Here is an 18,667-nt window from a genome sequence, read left to right on the forward strand (position 1 = left end):
ATAGCCAGGAACATAGATTACAAGACACCAGAAACAATTCTCACACTTTATAATTCTCTAGCAAAATCCATACCTTGAATATACAGACCAGTTTTGGTCCCCAAACTATAAAGACGAGGAAAAGTTGGAGCAAGTACAAAGACGGGCAACAAAATTGATCCCATCCCTTAGAAGTCTGGCAAATGAAGAGAGGCTAAAATGATTGGATCTCTTCTCCTTTAAAAAAAACCAAGACTTCTCGGTGACTTAATCCAAGTGTTCACAATTCTGAACAAGTTCGATAGAGTAAACCAGGAGCATCTTTTCGAAATACAAGAAAGTGCAGCTACTAGGACAAATGGAATAAAACTCAAAGCTAAAAGATGTAGTATAAATAGGGGAAAAAGCTTCTTTTCCTATAGATGTATTGAGCACTGGAATAGGTTACCATCAGACGTAGTGAATGCTAAAACTATAAATACCTTCAAAAGTCTTTTAGAAAAATATATTTCATAAATTCAGGTATACTCTGAGAAAAATGTCAAATAAATGTATAAACGACAGTGGTAACAGGAACACAAAATGGATAATGTGCAACAGAGGGGAGTCTGTGATAGCTTAAAAAAGTACTGAGCGTAATTACATTTTTTTTGTCATTATATCTTATTTTTTTTCTTTTTTTAAACAATCCAGTAGTGGGCCAATCAGGCCAACTGTTGTCTCTTTCTCATGTAAATGCTATCTTGGAAACACCACATTAAAGAAATAGCCAAGTCTGCCTCTACGAAACTGAAGTCCTGTTTAGATGTAATTTTTCTTCTTCTGAACCATTGCTTCATTTATACAAAGGAATGATCTGTCCTTGTATGGAGTACTGCTTTCACATCTAGGGTGGTTCTAGTTCTCACTTGAAAAAGTAGAGTTAAAAGTGGTCCAACTTATAAACTTTTCCAGGCTAACTTCAGAGTTGACCCACTTACCCTGCACCACAATATTGGTTCACTTTCCTTCTTCTATTGGTATTACTTTGAATTTTGCTCCCGAGAGCTAGCTGCTTGTTTGCCTTCACCACTAGCTAGACCACACAACACTCGGCAAGCTGCTGTGTCGCATGATTATTGTGTGGCCATTTTGATAACTGTTTCTTCCCTACACCTACAAGCTTTGGAAGTCTCTACCCTCTCTTGTCTTTCCCATCAACTATATGCCACATCTTAAAAGACAAGTTTTTAATTTCCTCAAAAATTTGTGAATACGTCACTTCTTTTTCCCCATTAACTGACCTTTCTATATCTCAGTTAAGGCCAGGCCTTGATGTGGACTTTTGTCTGTGACTGGAGGCTCCAATGTACAAAAAATATAATACTAATAATAAGACCAACAATTTCATTAACATATTTATATAGAATAAACTTTAGGAAAGTGAAAATATCCTCAATAAACATTACTTATATTCATAAATATATTACAGGGGTACAGAAATAAAATTAAAGCATACTCTTCTTTGACTGAAACAAAAAAAAATCTAATAAAAACCAATTTCAAAAGGGCTATAAAAACAGTAATGAGAGGTTTCAACTATAAAAAATGGAGAAAAAACTTTCATCAGTATCAATGAAGAAAAAACCTTTCATCTGTACCACTGAAGAGAGATATCCTATTGCAGCTCTTATTTTGCTATGATGCAGTTGGTGGATAGGGTGATGATCAGTCATCTATTCTAAATGAAAATTCCTGGATTATTTGGCCTTGCCCTGTGCTGCAACTGCTTCCATTGCCTTCCGCACAGTCTCTTCATCTCCCAAGAACTTCATGGAAACCACAGGTTTGAGGTTCTCATCAAGCTCATACACGAAGGGGATGCCAGTGGGCAAATTCAAAGCCATGATTGCTTCATCAGACATTGCTGTAGGAAAGGAACAAATATCAAAAAAGACTAAATAAAAATATGCTGTACACAGATTGCTCATACACATGAAAACTAGAGAAAATCATCAAAAAAGACTAAATAAAAATATGCTGTACACAGATTGCTCATACACATGAAAACTAGAGAAAATCTTTATACTAAAAGTGAAACAACACATCAACACTAATTCCAACCAAACTGGAGTTGTATCCTTGCAGTAAAAATTTCTAGTTCAAAATTTGCAATAATAATCAGTGATGATGGAACAGTTGTCTCTAACAGATCAGAAGAAATTATATAAAATGAAAGGGATAACCTGTTAAGATAGCTTATCCTCCTAAGATTTTGTTCCTTTAGCACAACAAACTAGACAAACGTATCTCATCCTCAAAGCTTTTTAATCCAGTGAATAGCGTAATGTGAAGAACTGAAACTGTAGACGAGTTTAGATACTTAGGAGTAAAGTTCAATAAGGATGGCAATGATAAAACTATAGTTGAAAGGAAAGTAATGCAAGAGATAAAAATTGACGGATCACAGGTAGCTCACGTAAATGGTAGAAGCTTGCTTGCATGAGGGAGTACTTTTCCCATTTCTAGTGTATGAATGTGAAACCAAAATTCATACAGGTCAGGAAAGATGAAAAATTAGGAGCACCCACAAAACTTTTCTCTTCATTACTCTTTATTCTATATCTCTGCCCTCCATCCACTGCTTTCTGATTCTTCTCTACACTAACAGATCTCTAAACTTCAATCACAACCATCACTCCGGCTGCAAGGATTAGAAAGGATGGACCTTGAGTCTCCTAATCCTAATGTTATCTAGCTTCAAATCACTCTACCCTTTATAATGTTTCATTTATTTCCCTGTTCTTCTGACTCTGTACAACTCTTCAACTACTTGATTTCCTGTAATGAGGCATTCCTCTCCTAACATCCATGAGCTAAAATCCACTATACTGGGGTTTTTCAATGTACACCACAGGGATTGGTTACAGGGTTGGAGTACCTGTTATTGTAATTCAATAGATGCAATCAATTAGAAACATTTTTACTAATTGTAGTTGAAAATAAAATCTAAGTAATTAATTGTAACTAATTGTGATCAAGTAATTGTAATCTAATTGTAATTGTGAAAGGGGAAGTAAGTGGTACTGGTAACCCTGTAAATGCAAGAGGGCAAGTGATATATTTCAAAGTACCGGTGGTAGCAGTACCGGTATGTTATGAAAAGTTCAGCAGGTATCAGTAGCAGTACTCGCTAGAGGTATTTTTTTTTATCATTAACGATTTGAGTCCACCCTATTGATCCTTTCATCCTACCCAAACAAAATTATCAGTCCAATAATAAAAACAAAACATTATATGAACTCAAGAACCATGCAGAGGTGAACAATGCAGCTGATCTTGTGTCCCTGAGAAAGCAAAGGAGTAATAAAATCATGCTAGTGGAGATTTCTGCCTTAAAGGAGCTTGTGATTGTCCTCAAACCTTTTCACGAGGACCACCGATTCAGAAAGTTAAAACAACACTCGCTGGAGAATCTAATTCGTAATCATAACACCCATTTACATTACTGTGAACAACTGGCTGAAGTCCTATTAGACTCCGAAGTAAAGGTTGGATCCATACGAGAAAATGAGAGATGTTCAAGTAGTAGCTTTTTTTGGAACCTTTCAAACTGGACTGGCTTCCATTACAAGAGCAGAAGGACCAAATGCTGGTATAAGTCAAGGAAATACTTGAAGAATTGGAGGGAGTTCAGGAAGGGTCGGTCAACATCAACATTGGATAAAGTAACAAGGATCATTTAGCAAAAGAATTACCAGAATCAAAAAGAAGCAGACTCTTCTCATTCATACCAAAATGTTCAATGAATTTAGAAAATCAACAGGGATCAGAGGGAAGCAGTGTCAGCGAGTCTTCTAATGAAGCAACATGTATAGGAAGGAACTCTTGTCATTTTCAAGTGATCCAATGTTATACTGGTAAGAAGAGTCCCAAACTTTGCATCCAATGAAGAGATTATTGGGTGTACTGCTACATCTGCTCCATCAGAACAAGTTTTCAGCATTGCTGGAAATATTTTTCACTGCTAACACAGCTCAACTTGGTGTCATTTCTTTCCATTCAATGTTATTGATAAAGTGCAATAGTGAATTGTTTGAGAAACTACCAGCTTTCTAGTTACCATCAGCAACTTTCACTTAAGTGAAATCTTTATCTTAGTTCTTAAAATAGTTTGTGACTCTTGTTTGTTAATAAAAGATAACCTTAAAATGCAAAATTAGTGTTTTTCTTTAACCAAAATCATTTTTTTCCAAATCTGGGAAATTGTAATTATAACTGATTTTCTTTTGTGGTAATCGAAATGCAATTGCCATTCCCAAATGTATTTGTAATAAATATTATCTAAAAAATGGAAAATAATTGTAATTTAATTCTCAAAGCATAACTGCTCCAACCCTGATTGGTTATGCTCTAGCCAGGATCATACCAGTGGAGCTTAAGCTTTTTCTTTTACACTTCTCAATGATTTGGGACAGATAAACACCAACAAAAAGTTGCTGACCATTACAACCACTCTTCCAATACACTCAACTTTTTTTTTTTTTTTTTACTTCTAAAGCCTCTCACTTTAAATAATCTTTTTTCCCACTATGGGGCCTTGTTACTATCTCTTCCCTTAGGTATGCCTACCCTTTATCACAACCTCAAAATGCCAACTATGGCACTCAGAGAAAGCTCAGCAGGTATCCCTACACAGCTTCTCTACTGATTTACCCCAGGATGGGTACTACTTCACCAGCTGGGATGCCTCACACCGTTCCGAGTATATATAAATATATATAGCAAAGGTTATGTTGGCTGGGATGGAGTCCTATACCTGTTCTTTCATATAATTTTTTCCCTAATCACAATTTCATTGATCTTGCTTTGATGCCTATTGCATCAGGGTCTGAACATAATGGGCCACGAAACACTCCCCTCCCACTGAAACCCCCATGCTATCATTTATGCCCAGAAAAACTACAAAGCCATTCTTCATAAAATCAAACACCTTCATAAAAAGAAAGTGTGCTTACAACATTTTCTACTACTAACAAATCTCCTAAGTCCTTAACAGAAATCATCTCCAAAACTGATGAAATTTAACCATTCATCCTCTCTTCCAAAATGATCAACTTACAGCTCACTCCAACCAACAAAATGGCTCTTTTTGGTACTTCTTTTACCTTTCATTCAATGTGGATTGATTCTACTTCTAATCCTCCACCCCATTTTCTCTCAATGAATCTCTGACATCTGCATTTTCCTCATGCACGGTATTCTAAGTACCCCCCCAGCTCTATGTGGACAAGAAGTATTCCGCCTCTGTTTATACACGCACACTTTTCCTTCCTGTTGGAAGTATGCCTTGGTATAGCCCATCCCCAAGTAGAGCCAAAATTCTAAACCCTCCAACTAATGCACCACTGCTCTCACTTCTGTTGCCCCTAAAGTCTGAAATCATCCTTAACTCTCATTTTCTCAATCATTTCCAATTCCATTCCTTTTTTCTGATCATTATAGATTTTGCAGTTAGGTATAATGGTAATATTTCCAATATTTCCTACGTGGCTCATATATGGTCCTCTCTCATGTATTTTAGCAAAACTTTTGTTGTAACTCTTGACATCATAGCATATGAGTGAGTGTGACATAAGTCTTTGCTTTCTAAACTCCTTTTCTTTGGTTTTACCAATTCTCTGTTCCCTAATGTACCTTCTGTTGCAGTAGTTGCTGATGGAATGCCTTTCCCTCCTATCCACATACTTAATTCATTCTGTCCCTTGTTTGCTTCCCATCCTCCTGCATCCTCAGGCCCTTAACCCTTGAAACATCTTTCACTCCATCTTTTCACTTCTATCTGATGGTACTTCATTAAATTTTGCGAATAAACCATGAAAGTTTTTTACTCCTTCTCATGAGACAAAAGACATACTTACAATCAAGATGTTTGACAATGCCTCGCAGGGAATTTCCATGAGCAGCAATAAGGATCTTCTTTCCTTTCTTCATCTGGGGCACAATAACATCATTCCAGTATGGGAGAGTACGCGCAATAGTCCTGTTCACACAAAATTGGGTTAGGATAGTGAAAATAACAACTGGATTTTCTTAGTACATTATATCAGTGAAGAGGAAGAGACGATGAAAGAAAAGGAAAAAAATTAGTTGCCTACATTTACCTAGGAAATATATAATCAATTCTCTTGTAACAGAATAAGCACATTTACAGTAAGGAATCTTCATTTCAGTAACTGGTTTAGCTAGGAGCATGTGGTATACAAGTTGTGTTTTTAAACAGTTACATTAATACAAACACCATATGCCTGCAATGTCTGAGATTTTGTGTCCAAGACAAACAAAGAGACATTCTGGCATATACATTTATTTCCTAATTACAAGTATTAATGAACTCATCAAAATTCTTTCATTTTTCACGCTTCATACTTACAACTTAAGGGATTCAAACATTGGGAATTCTTCTTTGCTGGGCCCATCTTTATAGCGAGGATCCTCAACAATCTCCTTGTAGTAAGGGTGATTCTTATCCATTGGAGGTGGAGGAGTGTCAAAGCTACGACGCCAAATCTGAACCTGCATTAATCACAAACTTACTATGATTATCCATCCTGTCAAAACTTTTTGATGCATTTATTTATTTCCAAGATTTCATCTTTATCTTTATACTTCATCACTATTTCCCACATTACCATGGTAGCAAGAGGAAACAAAGAAAAACACATCCATTCAAATACATTTATATAAACATTTTTGCACACACACACACACACACACACACACACAGAGCACTGGTCACATGGAAAGAATGAGTGAGGAAAGATTGACAAGGAGGATATATGCATCAGAGGTGGAGGGAACGAGGAGAAGTGGGAGACCAAATTGGAGGTGGAAAGATGGGAGTGAAAAAGATTCTGAGCGATCGGGGCCTGAACATGAGGAGGGTGAAAGGTGTGCAAGGAATAGAGTGAATTGGAACTATGTGGTATACCAGGGTCGACATGCTGTCAATGGATTGAACCAGGGTATGTGAAGCGTCTGGGGTAAACCATGGAAAGTTTTGTGGGGCCTGGATGTGGAAAGGGAGCTGTAGTTTCGGTGCACCACACATGACAGCTAGAGACTGAGTGTGAACGAATGAGGCCTTTGTTGTCTTTTCCTAGCACTACCTCATGCGCATGCGAGGGGAGGGGGTTCTCATTTCATGTGTGGCGGGGTGGTGACGGGGAAGAATAAAGGCAGCAAGTATGAATTATGTACATGTGTACATATGTATATGTCTGTGATCAGGGACCTGAACATGCAGGAGGGTGAAAGGTGTGCAAGGAACAGAGTGAATCGGAACGATGTGGTATACCAGGTACAATGTGCTGTCAATGGATTGAATCAAGGCATGTGAAGTATCTGGGGTAAACCATGGAAAGTTTTGTGGGGTCTGAATGTGGAAAGGGGGCTGTGGTTTCGGTGCATTATACATGACAGCTGGAGACTGAGTGTGAACGAATGTGGCCTTTGGTGTCTTTTCCTAGTGCTACCTCGCGCACATGCGGGGGAAGGGGGTTGTCATTTCATGTGTGGAGGGTGGCGACAGGAATGAATAAGGGCAGAGTGTGAATTATGTACATATGTATGTATGTACGAAGGAGGGTGGATGTGTTGGAAATGAAATGTTTGAGGATAATATGTGGTGTTAGGTGGTTTGATCGAGTAAGTAATGAAAGGGTAAGAGAGATGTGTGGTAATACAAAGAGTGTGGTTGAGAGAGCAGAAGGGGGTGTGTTGAAATGGTTTGGTCACTTGGAGAGAATGAGTGAAGAAAGATTGACAAGGGGGATATGTGTGTCAAAGGAGGAGGGAGCAAGAAGCGGGAGACCAAACTGGAGGTGGAAGGATGGAGTGAAAAAGATTTTGAGCAATCGGGGCCTGATCATGCAGGAGGGTAAAAGGTGCGTAAGGAATAGAGTGAATTGGAATGATGTAGTATAGCGAAGTCGATGCACAGTCAATGGATTGAACCAGGACATGTGAGGCATCTGGGGTAAACCATGGAAAGTTTTGTGGGGCCTGGATGTGGAAAGGGAGCTCTGGTTTTGGTGCATTACACATGACAGCTAGAGTCTGAGTGTGGACGAATGTGGCCTTTGTTGTCCTTTCCTAGTGCTACCTCACATGCATGCGGGGGGGGGGATGTCATTTCATGTTTGGCAGGGAATGGGTGTTCCATGGAAAGTTTAGGGCCTGGATGTGGAAAGGGAGCTAGAGACTGAATGTGAATTAATGTAGCCTTTGTTGTCTTTTCCTAGTGCTACCTCACACATGCGGGGGAAGGGGGTTGTCATTTCATGTGTGGCTGGATGGCGACGGGAATGAATAAGGGCAGACAGTATGAATTATGTACATGTGTATATATATGTATATGTCTCTGTATATATATGTATACGTTGAGGCGTATAGGTATGTATATGTGCGTGTGTGGAAGTGTATGTATATACATGCGTATGTGGGTGGGTTGGGTCATTCTTTCGTCTGTTTCCTTGCGCTACCTCGCTAATGCGGGAGACAGCGACAAAGACAGAGTAAGTATGATAATGTCTGTGTGTGTATATATATATGTATACATTGAGATGTATAGGTATGTATATGTGCGTGTGTGGACGTGTATGTATATACATGTGTATGTGGGTGGGTTGGGCCATTCTTTTGTCTGTTTCCTTGCGTTACCTCACTAAAGTGGGAGACTGCGAAAAAGTAGAATAATATAAAACATATATGATATACCTGGGTTGATGTGCTGTCAATGGATTGAACCAGGGGATGTGAAGCGTCTGGGGTAAACCGTGGAAAGTTTTGTGGGGCCTGGATGTGGAAAGGGCAGGCTGTGGTTTCAGTGCATTATACATGACAGCTAGAGACCGAGTGTGAATGTGGCCTTTGTTGTCTTTTCCTAGCACTACCTTGCGCACATGTGGGGGGAGGGGGCTGTCATTTCATGTGTGGCGAGTTGGCAACGGGAATGAATAAATTCAGCAAGTATGAATTATGTACATGTGAACATATGTATATGTCTATGTATATATGTATACGTTGAAATGAATAGGTATGTATATGTGCGTGTGTGGACATGTATGTATATACATGTGTACATGGGTGGGTTGGGCCATTCTTTTGTCTGTTTCCTTGCGCTACTTCACTAACAAGGGAGACAGCGACAAAGAATAATAAATAATAGATAATAAGAAATAAGTGTTTTGTATGTATGAAAGTTATCTGTAAGCTTTCACCTCAAAACTCACCTGCTCCTCTCCATGTTTCTGGGCTGTTTCAGCCTTATTCAGTCCAGTAAGACCACCATAATGACGTTCATTGAGTCGCCATGTCTTATAAAGTTCAATATCAGTCTGACCAGACTCTTCAAGAATGGCAAACAGTGTCTTATGGGCACGTGTCAGCACGGAGGTATGGGCAACATCAAATTTGATGTTAGCATCCTTTATTGCCTTCCCTGCAGCATGAGCCTCCTTCACACCTGTCGATAAACCATATTCAAAATAATGCATATTGCTAATAGAGCCACAAAAGAATTCACTAACATGTGACACTACAATGGGTGTGAAAACCAACAGTATCAAAATAAACATCAATATATGCTACAAATACCAAGCTACTGATACTTCATTTGGGAAATGCATTATAATCATTTGTTTTAAAAATTTCAAAAAAATCAAAACCATTAAAATCAGAACTATGTACCTAGAAAACTGATGTACATGAAATGGATTATAGCAAAACTAGATGGCAGTATGTATATGTAATGAACGTTGTATGTGTTAGTTGTAAGGCAGCCACTGACCAGGTAGGTATATCACCGGTCCTACCCACCTGGGTATCAGGAAGTTTAGTGATGGATACACAGTAAGCAAGCACTCCAGTGGTTGTCAAGCTGCACTCTTCTGACCCAGGTAGCTGTCGTTTCTTTCCGCCTCATCCACACATGGGCTGCTGGCATTCTGTCCACAAACATACAGTCTCTCCTTGTCACACATATAACTTGACAACACTTAACTCACACAACTCATTCTTCATAACTAAATTTTCCTGCAGAGAGGTATAGGTTATTCCTGCCTTTTGGCAAAATAGTAGGAGCAATAGACAGAAACAGTATGTAGGAACATTAGACAAGAGAATAAGGTAGAAACATTAGGTACAAGAAGTAGGTAAGAACATGTGATGGGGGCAGTAGGCAGATATAGGTTGGAACATTAGGTGGACAAATTAGGTATTGATAGTCAGTAGGAGCACTAGGTAGAAGCCTCTGAAAACACCGCACTTGAGATGCCCTATGCCAGTGGTCTGTTAAGGGTAAGGCACTTAAGCCCAAGAAGTGGCACTGGAGTTCTCGTTATGGAAAGACTTCTGCCGTGGCCACCCCCTTGAGGAAGTTCTCGAACTGAACGAATGTCAGAAACAGAATAATACAGCGATATGTAAGAAAGACAATACCCATTTGGTATAGTAGGTTCAACATGAAAACAAAAATGGTAGGGGTAGCTATCATGCATATGGCTAAGTAGGGAAGAATACATAACAGGTTTCACATTTCAAATATTTCCTTATATCTGTTATTCTGATGAAATCCATGAAGTGAAAATGAAGGAAAACAATGCCAAAGACGATGTAAGACCATCATGATCACATTCTTTTTAAATAACATCCAAAATAAGGAGAGTCTAGGCTCATAGTAAAAGTAAGGTTAGATTTTTGTAATAATCGATTTCTGAAAGTTTTAAAAGACAGCTTCATTTAAAGTCAGGTTTGCCTTCCTGGAAAGGACAAATCTAAGCAATTCCAAGTTTGTCATACGAAATAAAGTTACTTTCATTTCTTGGGACCTAACACAGGAATATTCACTATAATCATTTTCTGCAATGAAAGCTAATATAACTTAAATGCTAAACAGTAAGTATAATAAATGTAAAAGTTATACTATGATGAGGTACAGTATTAATATTATTACGAGAGCAAATATTGTAATGATTCTTGCTTAACTCCTCAACACACTTTTTTGTTCCTGTAAAACCTACTGTCTTTTCCTTTACGAAAATTTTACCCTTACAGAATGGAGTACACAATATAACATAACTATGAAAATGTTGTCAACATGCATATTTCTTCATATTTCTTCCACCTGGTACATAAATGGAATGAATATCATTTTGCTCTAATTCTGCTGTATCACTATATCTTTCACACACATACATCAACACTATAATCATTCATTCAAATATCTCATATATAACATAATAAAGAAATCTGTGACTTGGCAACATCTCGACAAACTCTGTTATCTTCATTTTAGAGGGTAACTTAAGAGTAACTAAGAGTTCTGCCCCAATATGACCCCACCCAACCACAGCCTTGATTTGTTTTTCAAGCATGCTTGCCATTCCTACATTAGCAAGGTAGTGCCAGGAATAGATGAAGAAAGACTATACCTGCTTACATTCATTCTCTAGCTGTCATGTGTAATGTACCAAAACCCAGCCCCACAGATCTTTCCATGGTTTACTTCAGATGCTTCACATGCCCTAGTTCAGTCCACTGACAGCACATCATCCCCTGAAAATCACATAATTCCAATTCACTAACCCATCTACATCTTTCACTCTCCTGAATGTTCAGGCCCTGACACTCAAAATCTTTTGAACTCCATCCTTCCATCTACAATTTGGTCTCCCTGTTCTCCTTATTCCTTCCGCCTCTGACACATATATCCTCTCTGTCAATCTTTCTTCACTCATTCTATCCATATATCCAAACCATTTTTGCACCTCCTCTTTAGCTCTCAACCTCACTATCTATCATCATACCTCTCTTTTACTCTTTCATAACTTACTTGATCAAACCACCTCACACCACATATTGTCTGCAAACATTTAATTTCTAACACATCCACCCTCCTCTAAACAGCCTTATCTACAGCCCATGCCTCGAAATTATGGCAGGAAATAAATGCCAGGAAATGTGCCCTTGAACCATAAATATAATTTGCATTTAGAGAAGCTAAAAGGCTAAAAAAGTGAGTTGAGGTGGAGTGGCAAAAAGGCATCAGCCTAGAAGCTTGTGAACTGAGGTCTCATCTAGCATCATTATCAACAAAAACAGACACTGCTTCACTTGCCAGGTGTTTCTGACTTACAACAAGGAGATTGCAGCCATATATTGAAACTTTTGACATTGTAACTTCACAACTTTACGAGTCTAAAAGCAGCATCTGGCAACTCAAAAGAAAAGTGTCCCCTAAATATTCAAGATACATCAAAGCTAAACACCTTAAGTGAATTACCTTAATAAGGGGGTACCTCATACCTGCTTTTACATTTACATGCTGCATCATCTGCAATTCTGCATTTACAATTTGGCCAATAAAAATCCAAATATTCAGAATTTCAACGAAAAAACAAAAGAAATACAGGCGATAGTAAAGTATATACACAAACAAATGAAGTAATGTAACTTATGTTTGTAAATTCCCAGATAAAGACAAAGGTGCAGCTAAAGAGGAAGGGTGGAGGATCAGCAAAGAAGGGATGTTCCAAGGGAGTGAATTCACTTGAAACACATTAATACTGACAAAAGATATAAGATATAAAAGTAAATGTAAAAGATATGTACAGATAAGTAAGCTAACATAACTTGCATAGCTGTAGTAGAGCACTAAAGGTAATGCATAACTCAAGGCTGAAGTGGTCGAGGGAAGGTACAGCAGGTGGGTGAACCTTCCGACACAAATTCACCACGTGACATCACTTTAAGATTACTATCTTATCTACACATAAGTAAACATCTTTACACATTTTCTTCATACTTGTTCGCTGTTTCCCATATCCCATATAGCATGGTAGTACCAGGAACAAATGAAGAAATTACTTCATTTGCTCACATCCTCTCTAGTTCCCATGTACAATGCACCAAAACTGCAGCCTACTTATCCACAGGCATGGCCTACAGACCTTCCATAGTTTCCCATGACCACTTTTTAAGCACTGTTTCAGCCCAACAGCAGCATGTCACCCTGTGTATGACATTGCTCCATTCCATAAATGCCTCAAACTCTCCAGCTTATTCAGACCCTGATCACTCAAAACATCTTTCACCCCATCCTTCAATCTCGTAATCAGTCCCCTATCTTCTTGTTTCCTCCACTTTTAACATGTATATCCTCTTAGTCTGCTTCCCCTCACTCATCCGCTCCATATGTCCTAACCACTGCTGCATATACTCTTCATTTCTCTCAAGCAGACTGTTCTTACTAACAAACCCTATCATTTCTATCTTGATCCTCACAAACATTGTACTCGAGCATTTAATGTTCAACATGCCCACCCTCTTCTGTATTTCTGTATCTAAATCCCATACTTCACATCCATACAACACTGATGACACCACCATACAAACATTTACATGTATTCATCTACCTATCTCTCTGATGCCCATTCCCTTCCGGTATTCTGTAAAGGGTGTGGCAACAGCAACAGAGTCTCCATAACTAGTGAACTCCAGGGCCAATTCTCAGCCTTTAGTGCCTGACCCTTAACAGGCCACCAGCAGAGGGAAAGTCTAGCAGTATTTGCAATGTCTCCTACCTAGTGTTCCTATTGACTACTACTTAATACTCCTGCCTAATGTTCCTACTGACTACTACTTAATACTCCTGCCTAATGTTCCTACCTACTACTTTTCCCCACTGTTTCTACCTAATGCTCATACCTACTATTTCTATCTACTGCTCCTACCACCTTGTGAAAAGGAAGGGCTAGCACATATAGCTCACCACAGGAAAATCTAGAGTTACGAAGAATGAGCTGTGACAGTTAAGTTTGTCAAGTGTTATGCAAGACAAGGAGAGATTGTATGTACATGGACAAAATGCCAGTAGTCTACATGTGGGTGAGACAGAAGGAAAAGACAGCTACCTGGGTCAGAGGAATGCAACTTGACAACCATTGAAGTGCTGACTCACTATGCAGCAGCCACTAACCTCCTGATACCCAGGCAGGTAGTAATGGTAATATACTTCCCTGGTCATTGAATGCCCACCAACTACTACCGACAATATTCAAAAACATCAACATTTATCTGCATGTACGTTCACACTTCAAAATTGCTTACAGAGAGGCACACTTACAGAGCCATACAAATATCAAAATCATTGACAGATGGATTTAAACACCGACCATGAAGATTAGTGCTCAAATGATAATCAATTCCCTGCACGTTACAAGAGTCTTCACTAGAAGACTATTGGCATCTATGTTACTTAACCTGTTTTCCTTTACCTTCCGAGCTCTCCCCAATAACAACCTTAATAGTGCAGAGTAAAATTCAATAGCCCAAATCAGGCTCTGTCACTTTTATCATATTTTCCACTTAGTACACCACCATTGCAAATTAAATCCATGGATAGTCCAAAGATAGATCTGATGTGCCCCCATGTCACAATCTTAATGTCTATACCAATTTCTCCTCTACAAATTGTCATAATATATCTGCAAATAAAGTGGTGTACAAAGGGTAATACCAATTTTTCCTCTACAGATTGTAATAACATATCTGCAAATACAGTGGTGTACAGAGGGTAATACCATAAATATTTTTGGATGCTTTAAAAACTAATTTTTTAAATAATTTTCCTAAATTTCCAATAAAAAAATACCAGAAAACTGGCTAATGCAATATAGTCTGATTATCGCAGCAGCTGTTAAAACCAATGTTATAGAGGAAGAATGATTAACAGTGAAGCAGCTGAAAAGCTAACTCCATGACACAAGATAAGCCATCACTATGAACAATGCAAAGTCCGATAACTGAACATGTATTTTAACAGAAAAGAAAAACAAATGCTAAAGCAGTGAAACATCTTTCATGTTCTGATATCATAACGACACCCAGAATTGAAATATGTTCAGCTATGTGTGGAAGTCTCCCTAACAGAAACTGAGCTTAAATATGGAATTCAAAAAAATACTTGCAGATTAAAGAAGAGTCTGAGAAATACAAACATAGGTTTGATATTCAGTCTGCAACCTGAAAAGTCACATTTTCTGATGCCAATCTCAGGAACTGCAAAAACTTTACACCAAGTAAAATAGTAGTATATATATATATATATATATATATATATATATATATATATATATATATATATATATATATAAATAAACATTAAATTCACCTGCCAGTGTATCTTGCATGCAACTGTGACCCCTGTTGAATCTGAATCATATAAAAAGTATGGAATCATATTAGAACGGATATCACAAAAAAAAACAAATAAAGACAATATAAATCTGATGAAAAAAATCATCAGTCACCTAAGTATCCTACAAAATCTCAGATGTGTTTCTTCGACCTATCACATTCCTTGTAGTCCTGCAAATGAGTAAAAACTTCCATGTTTAATGATTGTGGATATGGTTGGTTGGTTTGAATACAAAGTCTAAGTCCTGTCTGTCGTATATATATATATTATATCACAACATATGAAAGGTATGCGGCATTCAGAAAATCAATATGTCTGGTGGCTGCATGATGCATTGTCCTACGTGAGGATCAGCACGACTGGCCTGGGTGACGGGTTGGCCACAATGTCGACTGTGTTGGGCGAAGTAATGGAGAGTGTGGAGAGAGCCTTGTGTGAGGGAACAGTGAGTGTGTGAAGAGAGCCTTGTGTGAGGGGAATGGCCCGAGCAGCGAGGATACGACTTATCAGACGTTGGCTGGCTGGCAGCACCTTCGCCTAGACTTCATGTCTGACATGGGGTGTTACGCGACCATCCACACCTCACACCATTTACTTTTCCCCATTCATTAGGAGAGAATCTGTGGCATACATTTACAGTACCGACCATACATGTCAACTGGTCACCTGAAAAGGGAAAACTAAATAGTGTCATAATGAATTTAATAAGCCACGCACTTGCCATTACAGTAAGACATGGTAATAACGTGCATGGAAAAACGTCAGCAGCAAGATGTGTTAAGCCTTCAAAATTAGTCCATTAAAGTTGACTAACCTTTCTCGGAGAGTTCGGCGTCCACCCACCCACAGAATTTATTGAGCTTGTTCCACTCGCTCTCGCCATGGCGAACCATAACAATCCGATACTTGCCCCCCATCCTGAGAGTTGTGAAGGATGCTCTGCTCTGCAAGACAAGCTCAAGGAGACTGAGCCGGTCACCGGTGCGTCGTCTGCCCTCAACGTCGTCCGCTCCGACCTTGGAAGTCAATGAGAAAGTTGCCACAAACATTTCCTGTTTCACTTCTTGGATTTCCAAAATCATCTAAATTTAACCATCTTTTTCATATTTGTGAGTCAGTTTAGTGACACTATGATAAGATTATTTATTCAACTCACTATCTTAAACAGATTATAACTTAATAAATGCGATAACGTTAGTTGGCAATGCTCTGCACGTGACACTCATACATCCCTGGACTTAATCTCGTAAAGAAACATATATACATAAATAGATCTTCTTAGGATGAATATTGATTTGCAATACTGAATCAACTTGCTTTCTATAAATCACTATCAAAGAAAAATGTTGTCCTTAAAATGAATCAATACATCAAAACATTCTAAGGGCTGGACTCTACTATCGATTTATATATTCGGCCTAAGAAAGCCAAAATGTGATCACTTTTTTTTTGTAAATTTCTGTTTTATCATATGATAACAGAATGATAAAAAAAAATTACTTGGAGTTACAAATCACCGAAATGATTTAAATATAGCTTTGATCCAGTGCGAGCGAGACAATAATTATCGTATCCACGCCAACACAACGCAGCCTAAGTAACAGAAGGGATCGCTCCATTATTCTATTTCCACCAAATTTTAGCCATATATAAATATACCAGAGAACTTGCTATGCATCCTTAGATCCTAGTTACATCTTCTCACTTTCCTTAATATTCAGGATAGAAATAGATTGCATCAATTTTTCAAATACCATTAAAGACTAACAGACGCCAATAACCCATTTATATAATGTAGCTCACTTGATATGTAGATACGTATTGATTTCGATATAAAGAGATGGTCATCAGCTAAGCCACCTTAATTCTTTACAGATACTGAAATAGAATGTCATGTCTCGATCTAATGCAGGTAACCGTGACTTCCGCTTGCATCAGTGCCGGCAGTAAGATGCCACCACGCCCAAGGACACACAAGGTCTTACATGTTACAAAACCATTTGCCTGCAAGAAACGATAGGAAAAGAAAAGACGAACTATAGATCATTTATTTTACCTGCCATCAGGTTAGAAGGAAATAGATTTAATCTTAAGCTAAAATTAAGAAGCACTCTGTTGCAACGTTTTGATTTTCTTTACGTAATCACTTCCAGGTCAATTTGGATAAAACCCAAAATTCCAAGACCTTTTGATGAATATCATGTCTTCAAAGGCTAAATTCTTTATGACATCGTTCTTAGATCTAATTTTGTTACACCCATGATCTAATTTTAATGCATGACCTTGAAAATCAAAAATGTATAATCAGTGATACCATCATTATCAATTTTTGCTGCATTTTAAGAGAGTATGTGAACTACGGTATATCTATACTTATATGGTAAACACATGAATCTGTAATGAATCATTTTTGTCTAACGTATCTTGATTTACATATTTTCTATTCTCAAACCTGCCCTTCAGGCTGGTGTTGCTCTGTAATAATATCCAATCTAAAGCCTGTTAATCCTACATTTCACTCATCATGCAGTTAATTAGTCATATGCCCTATCTCCAATAAGGTAAGGGCAATTAGACCTCATCAGTAAAAGGTGGAAGGCTAACAGACATGATATTTTCATGATTCGTCGTCAAGTGAATGTCCTTCTGCGTCCTTCATATTGGAGGCACTTTGCCAAAAAGACGTACTGTCATACCCAGTTTCGTGACCCGGTCCAATGTAACACACACATAAGTGTATGTACTCCTGCCTCACACTTCAGTTACCTCTACTCACAGATCATCACACCCTCAACAAATATAACACTGACAAAAGAAATACTGAAAAAAAAAACTCACAAACACTAAACAGCTTAACTCTGCTTTAAATTCCATCTCATTAGAAACCACACACCCCAGATAAACACGAGTCAATCCCCCCTTTGAAACTTATCCCAAACCTCTTCATGCAACAACCATGAAAAAGAGGCCAAGCACCTATTGGTCAATTGCCCTACACTCTGCTCACAGACGCACACACACACACTCACTTCACAACACTGTATGGCTTGTGGTCCCGACAGGTGGACGTGACCAACTTCCTGGAAGCTGCAGGAGCCTCGTAAGGATAGAAGGGACTCCCTCCCGGAGCAAGAAATGTTATACGTACGTACATATGTATCATATGCATATTCCTAGGAAATCTTTCGTGGCTGCGTTACAATCAGCAGCGAAAGATAAGTTCCTCGACGATACTGTACTCGATTTCAACTGATGATGATGCAGCCTCGAGGTGTAGGTAAAAGAGCAGGTGGAGCCTGACACAATGTCTTATCTTCCTACCTCAGGAGTCCCTTATATCATGATGCCCGTGAACACGGGTTATAAAGTGATTGGTTGCAGTGTGTGTGCGTCTTTGTGCTGAAAATGCAAGGCAATCAAGTAGGAAGTGCCCCGTGTCTTCCTTATGGT

The 18,667-nt window shown here is 38.4% G+C and overlaps 1 protein-coding gene across 1 annotated transcript; it reads right to left on the minus strand.

Moving 5' to 3' along the window:
* Nucleotides 1-1,413: 1,413 nt before the first annotated feature.
* LOC139761912 (phosphoglycerate mutase 2-like) lies at nt 1,414-18,401 on the minus strand. The gene is made up of 6 exons (XM_071686544.1): nt 18,366-18,401; nt 16,032-16,233; nt 9,252-9,484; nt 6,392-6,534; nt 5,880-6,001; nt 1,414-1,885 (listed from the first exon to the last, which is right to left on the minus strand). The coding sequence occupies exons 1-6, from the start codon at nt 18,384-18,386 to the stop codon at nt 1,719-1,721; spliced, it is 888 nt and encodes a 295-aa protein (XP_071542645.1). The 5' UTR covers nt 18,387-18,401; the 3' UTR covers nt 1,414-1,718.
* Between the last annotated feature and the right edge of the window lie 266 nt (nt 18,402-18,667).

The sequence above is a fragment of the Panulirus ornatus genome, chromosome 42 (assembly GCF_036320965.1).
Source record: "Panulirus ornatus isolate Po-2019 chromosome 42, ASM3632096v1, whole genome shotgun sequence".
Lineage (NCBI taxonomy): Eukaryota > Metazoa > Arthropoda > Malacostraca > Decapoda > Palinuridae > Panulirus > Panulirus ornatus.